Source organism: Alligator sinensis, unplaced genomic scaffold, assembly GCF_000455745.1.
Source record: "Alligator sinensis unplaced genomic scaffold, ASM45574v1 scaffold1065_1, whole genome shotgun sequence".
NCBI classification, from domain to species: domain Eukaryota; kingdom Metazoa; phylum Chordata; order Crocodylia; family Alligatoridae; genus Alligator; species Alligator sinensis.
The window spans coordinates 326,908-333,785 of NW_005842812.1; the positions used below are offsets into that span (position 1 = coordinate 326,908).

The window sequence follows — 6,878 nt, forward strand, 5'->3', positions numbered from 1 at the left end:
CAGGGGTCATCCCCCGGCCGGCGCCGGCGGCGGCTGCTCCGGATCCGACAGCAGGAGGCCAAGAAGCGGCCAAGCCCAGGGCCGCCAGAGGGCTCCTACCGCCGCAAGCCCCCTCCTGCCACACGCTTCCCTGGTGACGTCTTGGCCCCGGTGAGCACCAGCTGCATCTCAGGCGGGAGTCCCCATGTCATGCTTGGCCCTTGGGCTCTGTACTGTTCCCCAGAGTCAGCTGCATCTGACCCCACTAACCCCCTGCCTACCTCCAGAGCTACATCCAGAGCCTGAGAGACCGGCAGCTGGGTGCCAGTGCCTCCCTGAGCAGCCTGAGCGCCGCAACCCCGGCCCTGCCTGAGCGGGACGACGACTGCGGCTCCACCACACCCCTGCAGCCTCTGGCTGCCCCCTGCACCCGCCCCTAGGGCCCTGCGCCCCCCAAGACCCCCAACGAGGGCCAAGCCAGGCTCCAGGTGCTGGGGTCCCGTGTGGCTCAGGCCAGACACCAGCGGGACCCAGACAGCAGCGGGGCCCTGGGGCATGAGCTGCATCCGGTGCCTAGAGACTCTGTACCCTGCGTGTGGGGGGACATTAAACAGCATGGACAGGGCAGCACTGAGTGGTCTCTGGGAGCACCGAGTCCAGGGGGCAGCGCCAAGCCCCACATCGGGGCCAACACACCCCACAGCCCAGCCGCATGGACTCCAGTGGGTTTATTGTGCAACCCCATGGAGGGTTTTTGTTCCAGTCCCAGCCCGGATGCCTGGGTTCCTGCCCCCCTCCTCCATTGCACACTGGGCCCTAGCACTGCATCCAGCGCTCAGCCGTGCTGAGGGGGTAGCCGCGCTCCGCCCGTAGCTGCCCATTCACCCGCCAGTACTGGGTGCCGCGGAAGAAGTAGACGTGGCCATTGGTCCAGGTCAGCGCCGCATCCAGTGGGGCCGGGATGCCTGTGAAGAGGCTGGCAATGGGCCTGGGGGAGCTCGAGAGGTGGCTCCAACCCAGCTCGTCCCACTGCCAGTAGCCGGTGCCCTGCGGAGTGGGAGGGGAGATGGGTGCATTGCCTCCAGTACCAGGGGAGGGTCTTGTCCCCTGGCCTGTGGAGCTGGGCGGGGAACAGGGCAGGGCCAGAGGTTCCCCCCCATCCCATCCCATACCTTGAAGAGAAAGATCTTCTGGTTGACCGGCCAGTACAAGGCAGCATCAAGGTGGGTGAGGGTACGGGTCAGCAGCTTGGGGTAGCCAGGGTCCAGCTGGAAGCCACGGTAGCGCCAGACCTTGTCTCCTGCGGCACAAGGAGGGTCAGCAGGAGCCCCAACCATAGATCCCCACCCTCCATCTCCCAGCACCAGACCCCCGCTCCACGTCTCCCACCTTTGAAGAAATAGCTGCGCCCAGTGAGGGGCGAGTGCACAGCTGCGTCCAGCCGCCCAGGCAGCCCCTTCCACAGGGCGCCCACGGGCAGCAGTGGGTTGGCCCCGAAGTCGGTGACAGTCCAGACATAGTCACCCCGGAAGGCATAGGTCTTGTCATAGGGGCCTGGAAGGACAGTGGAGGTGGTGGGTGTCAATGCCTGTGGGGCAGGTGGGCAGGGGGTTTCCGGGGATGGGAAGGGGGAGCTTACCCAGCATCATGGCGTCCAGATCGTCCGTGCAGGGGTCAGGTACCGGGGCGGGTGCCAGGCTGGGCCTGGGGGGCTTTGAGGTCAGCGCCGGTGTTGGCGCCGGTGTCGGCTCCGGGGTCGTGGCTATTGGGGTCCTTTTGCCTACAAGGGATGAGAGGGGGTTGGGTGGGGGTGGAGATGGGGGTCCCACAGGAGAAGTGGGATGGGGGGGGATGCTCTCACCATAGAGTGCCTGGATGCCAGCGATGTCGTCAGCGTGCAGGCGGAAGCCGGGCCGGTAGCCGGTGTAGACAGGGGCCATGAGGGCACCAGGGTAGCGGGAATGACCCAGGCCCAGCGCATGGCCTATCTCATGGGCGGCCACAAGGCGTAGGTTGGTGCCGCGGTACGAGCCCTCGGTCCAACGCTCGGCCTCATCAAAGTGCACTGTACCCTCCTCGGGTACATCAGCGTGTGCCAGCACCTTCCCTGTGCAGGGGCCGGTGGGCTTGGACCAGGGGCTGCCTGGCAGCCCCCCCCCGCCCCCGCCCCTGCCCCTGGCAGCCCTAGCACAGCTGCATCGGTGGCCCCTGCTCTGCAGCTCAGCCACAGAGCATCAGTGCCCCCTCCTGCCCCATGCTTTGCCCCACCACAGCACAGCGCCCCGCACCCCCAGTGGTGCCTGGGACATCAGCACCTTCTACCTTGCCCCTGTAGATGCCCCAGGCATTAGTGCCCCTGCCCCCTATAGTGTAGCACCCCCTAGTGCCAGGCCCTAGCAAAGCCAGACCAGCACCCCCACGGGACAGCCCCGTCTCCCCGCCCTGCCCAGGGCTGCAAGGCGGGTACCAGGTCCATCAAAGGGGCGGGAACAGGTCCAGGGTGCGGTGCCGTGGAAGGAGAGGCGAATGTCTGCCCAGCCATGCCGCAGCTCCCTGAAGCTGAGCTGCGCCACGTTACTCCAGTAGCGGAAGGCGGCTTGGATGGCAGCGCGAGTGGCACTGGGGGGGCCCAGGTCTGGTGCGTGGCCATAGAGCCGGTACGTCAGGTGCCTCTTCCGCCAGCGGCCTGCACGGGGGCACAGGCTGGGTGTGATGCGGGGGAAAGGGCTGGGGACCCCACTAGGGTCCTGACCATGACCCCAAGCACCTTGCCCCTAAACCTAGTGCCCTGCACCCCTTGCCCTGCCCATGTCCACCCTGGTGCCCCCAGGAGCTGCGTTGCTCACCCAGCAGCAGGTACTTCAGGGTCTTCTGGTTGAAGGGGTCCTCAACCCCACATCGCGGCTCCTGCATCCGCGCCAGCGTGGCTGCATCCAGGCGGCCGGTGACGGGCAGCTCTAAGGCCTGCTGGAAGGACCTGGGGGCACAGGCAGGGTCCTGGTGGAACCATGACCTGGAGGTCCCCAGAACATGGGCTGGGGGTTAGGCCAGCCCCTGCAGCCCTGCTAGGGTGTAGGAGTCTCACCTTAAGGCCTTGGCCACCTCCTCCTTGGTGAACTCGTCCTCCAGCGTCTCCAGTGGCTTCTGCAGGTAGCCAAACTGCTGCAGGTAGCTCTGGGGGGCACAGACCAAGCTCAGCAGCATGCCCCCTGCACCCCCACCCTGCACCGGGGGTGGGAGAAGCTTAGGAGTGGGGCAGGCCCCAGCCCTTTCCCAGGGGAAGCTCAGGGTGGTACCTGCCAGGGCTGGGAAGGGAACCCGGGCGTCCAGCACCCCCATGTGACCCCCCTGTTGTGCCCAGGCTCAGGAGACGCTGGGGTCACCGACCTTCCTGTCTTCCACCTCCACCGCCCCCCCCTGCATGGACCTACCATGGCCTCGTGCTCCTTGTGGAGATCAGGGGCCATGGCGCTGGTGGCCAGGGTGAGGGTGCAGGCCTGGAGGAGCAGAGCCAACCCCATGTTGGGTACTGGGAGCAGACCCGTGGCACCGCTTCGTCCCATACAGCTCCGACTGCAGCCTCTGGCCGGGGCCTGGCTCTGTTCCCCTTTATCCGCCTGCCTGGGCCAATGACTCACACACAGCACAGCTGTGTCGCAACCACAGCCCCCTGGTCTGACAGCCGCATGTTAACCCCCAGGAGTCTGCTCAGGCGGCCCAGCAGGGTCTGAACGCCTGGGCTCTGCTCCCGGCTCCTGCCTGGAGTCCTTGCCTTGTCCCTCAGTTTCCCCTCTTGGCCCTTAGGTTTAGGATTAGACTGTCAGGCTCCCCCAGCCCCCGCCCTGGAATGAATCAGGAGTAGGGCTGAGGATGTGCATAGCGGGGACGCGGGGGGTCAAAGGGTTCACCCTCGGCCAGGACAGCCAGGGCAAGAGATGTTTCCCCGCCCCCTCAGCGCTCAATACAACTGCATCTGGGGAGAGCAGCAACAGCCCCCCCCACTCCAGTCCTTCCTCTAGAAATAGAGCCTAGGGGGTGGGACTCCCAGCTTCTGCCCAGCCACAGACCATCTCTCCCCTCCCAGGGCCCAGAGGGGAACCCAGGAGTCCTGAGCACCTCTGGGAATAGAACGCAGGCGCCCTGCCCGCCCCTTCCCCCGGACAGTGCTGCCTCTCAACTCAAACGAAAGAGCGGGCCGGAGGCTCCGGCTGGAGACCTGGGGGCTGCCGGGAACAGGCATCAGTGCTGCCTGGCAGGGCCCCGCGCCCCTGGGAGTCAGGGGGTGGCAGGGTTGGGTCAAGGCCGCATGCATCTGTGTTTCCCGGGCAGCATGATGCGTCAGCTATGCGCCACCAGCTCCACAGTGGCCTCACTCTGCTCATGACCCACCAGGGTGGCTGGGGGGCGCTGGACATTGCCCCATTGCCCCCTGGTTCTTGCCCCAACTGACACAGCCTCAGCCCTCTGACATGCCCTGTCCTGCCTCAGTTTCCCTCTCTGCAAAAGGGAAGCAGGGAAGAGCTTCCAGGATCAGCCTGTCCCCGGGTACATCGCCCCTAGCCCGGGCCCCCTCCTGTCGGCCTGAGCCCAGGCTGCGCCTGGGCCCAGCGCCAGCTTAGTCAGGCCCCGGTCTCCACGGCAACCTCCATTAGTCACAAACCCTGTTCCCAAAAACTCCCGCCTGTCACTGCTGCCAGCCCCGGCTCTAGGGGATAGAGGCATGAGGGAGCCCCCGGCCTTGGCCTTGATGGAGCAAGGAGGGTCTGAAAGCCAAGCCCCTGCCTCCACATCAGCTGGGGAGAGGTAGCCCTGCCTCAGGCAGCCAGCCTGGGGGACAGACCCCAGGGGCCAGTCTCACCTCCTCCCCCTCCCAGCTTAACAGCGCCACCTGCTGGAACCAGCTGGCAGAGCCACTCCGTGTCCTGGAGACTTCCCCTTGGGGGCATCCGGGGACAAAGAGGCACTGCTGCTGCCAGCCCAGGCTCTTGGAGGGGACAGCATCAAGTCCCTGAGACTCAGGCAGTAATACTGAAGCTGGCGGGTGTCACAACCCCCATGGCTGCAGGAGAAACCCTGCGGCCAGGCCAGCTCCGAGGGGCAGCTGCAGTTCTGGCTGGGCCGGAAGACTTTGGGGTTGTGGAGTGGGGGCTGAAGGGGCAACACTTGCCTCATGGGGGCCAGATCCAGTGTTCAGGTGGGAGGTCAGGAGCTTGGGACTCGGCCGGGACCCAGAGCCACCCCCATGGAGCAAGGCAAGGACACCGGAACTGGTCCAGCTGCCGCGTCACTACTGCAATTTTATTATTGCATCAGTTTTAAAAATGAAAGGAGGCGGCGGGCGCGGAGCGACGAGAACACAAGACACTGGAGGGGTGGAAGGGTGGGGGGCAGGGTCAGGCGCCGCCCCCCGGCCCCCAATACAATAACCCAGGACGGAGAAGTCAGAGAGGGGCCAGCTCTAGCGCAGAGAGAGGCAGGAGAATTGTTCTTAAAAATCAGACAGCACCCAAGAGAGCCGCGCCAGGCCCTTGCACCCGCACCCGCCAGGGGAGCCTGCCCCCACGCCGCCAGGCCGGGCTGGGCCCTGGGGCCCTACAAGTCCAGCTCCAAGTCCTCGAGCTCCTCCTCCAGCGCTTTCCGCCGCGCCAGCTTCTCCAGCTGCTCCCGGCTTGGCTGCTTGATCTCCCCAGAGTCCACACGCTGCTGCAGCTCCTCCACCTGCCGCAGCTTCTTCCGCAGGTTTTTGATCTTCTTCGTCTTCTCCGCCACAGCGGCTGAGGCCTCCCCGTCCCCGGGGGCCTTGGCACCGCAGGCCAGCGGCTGGGGTGGAGCAGGTGGGCCCCGGTCCCCAGCACCACCCCCCGAGAGTGTGGTCTTCTCCAGCACCTGGATCAGTTCATCTGTGTCCTTCTCCCCTTTCTCCTGCTGCTGCTTCCTCTTCTCCTTGCGCTTCAGGTTCCTTTTGGCCGTCTTAGAGAGCCCAACCTCGCCGCTCTCGGCCCGTGGCGCCGGCCGCCCGGGCTGCGCGTTGGCCTCGGGGCTCAGCCCGGGAGGCAGCTCAGGTTTGCTCTTGAAGAATTTCACATACTTGTTCTCGTACCTGTGCAGAATGAAACCCATCAATGCTCCGCTTCCCTCCGCTGCTGCATAGCCCCAGCTTGACTAGGGCTGTGCCTGCCGGAGGGTGGCTCTCAGTGCCCACAGGCTTGTGGTGGGCAGCGGCTGGCGGTGACAACGAAACACCAACCAATTCCAGCCTGAAGCAGGAGCTGCACCTGCAGCAAATCAGCTTTGCACGTCAACACAACTCAGAGCGCCCCCGCTCCACACCGAGTCCCCACCAGACCCCCACCAAGGCCAAGCGAGCTATTGGGAATGGCTCTGGGAATGAATGACCCTCCTGCCTGGCCAGCCCCCGCAGAAGGGGCAGTGCCAAGCACCGGCCCCAGGACCCGAGCCCTTTGGGGGATGCGGGCACAGGCAGCCCCCACGGGTGGCTCCACACAGCCGAGCCCCCATGAAACAGAGCTCCAGCCCTGGGTGCTGGCGCCAACACGGGCAGAGGCCAGGGAGGACAACACCTGGGGCCTTGCCTACGGGCCGAAGCCGCTGGAGCTCGCGCAGACAGACCCGACGCCTGTTTGGAACTGGGCTCAACCACAATCAGGGCCCGCGAGAGATGTGCCAGGTGCGGGGAGCAGAGCCGGGCTCTACTTACACGGGCACCTCCTCCTGCGGCACGTAGCCCTCCTTCACCCGCCGCTGCTTCCGCCAGGTGCCATCGGGGCGCTGTGTGGACGCGATGTACTTCCCTGCGCGTCGGGACACGTGTTACTGGGGAGGGGCCCAACCTCAAAGCAGCTCATGGGAGCCCTGCAACCCCCCCGCCCCCTCCAGCC

The 6,878-nt window shown here is 65.8% G+C and overlaps 3 protein-coding genes across 3 annotated transcripts in view; 1 reads left to right on the top strand and 2 right to left on the bottom strand.

Moving 5' to 3' along the window:
* Window positions 1–604, top strand: part of LOC106722875 (transmembrane protein 198-like) — a 2,069-nt gene extending 1,465 nt beyond the window's left edge. Inside the window, 3 exon segments of the mRNA XM_025191398.1 lie at window positions 4–17; window positions 19–150; window positions 267–604. Coding sequence (XP_025047183.1) covers window positions 4–17; window positions 19–150; window positions 267–419 — 299 coding nt within the window. The 3' untranslated portion in view covers window positions 420–604.
* An 88-nt stretch (window positions 605–692) lies between these two features.
* On the bottom strand, window positions 693–3,589 carry MMP19 (matrix metallopeptidase 19). The gene is made up of 9 exons (XM_006035206.3): window positions 3,411–3,589; window positions 3,065–3,153; window positions 2,826–2,956; window positions 2,447–2,665; window positions 1,841–2,086; window positions 1,619–1,759; window positions 1,369–1,533; window positions 1,152–1,279; window positions 693–1,026 (listed from the first exon to the last, which is right to left on the bottom strand). Exons 1-9 carry the CDS (start codon window positions 3,540–3,542, stop codon window positions 796–798), a joined length of 1,482 nt encoding a protein of 493 aa, XP_006035268.1. The 5' UTR covers window positions 3,543–3,589; the 3' UTR covers window positions 693–795.
* Window positions 3,590–5,250: 1,661 nt separating this feature from the next.
* On the bottom strand, window positions 5,251–6,795 carry PYM1 (PYM homolog 1, exon junction complex associated factor; the record flags this gene model as incomplete). The annotated part of the gene is made up of 2 exons (XM_014525459.2): window positions 5,251–6,079; window positions 6,698–6,795. Coding segments are annotated over 2 exons (606 nt in total), but the record flags the coding sequence as incomplete, so codon positions are not given.
* Window positions 6,796–6,878: the final 83 nt, after the last annotated feature.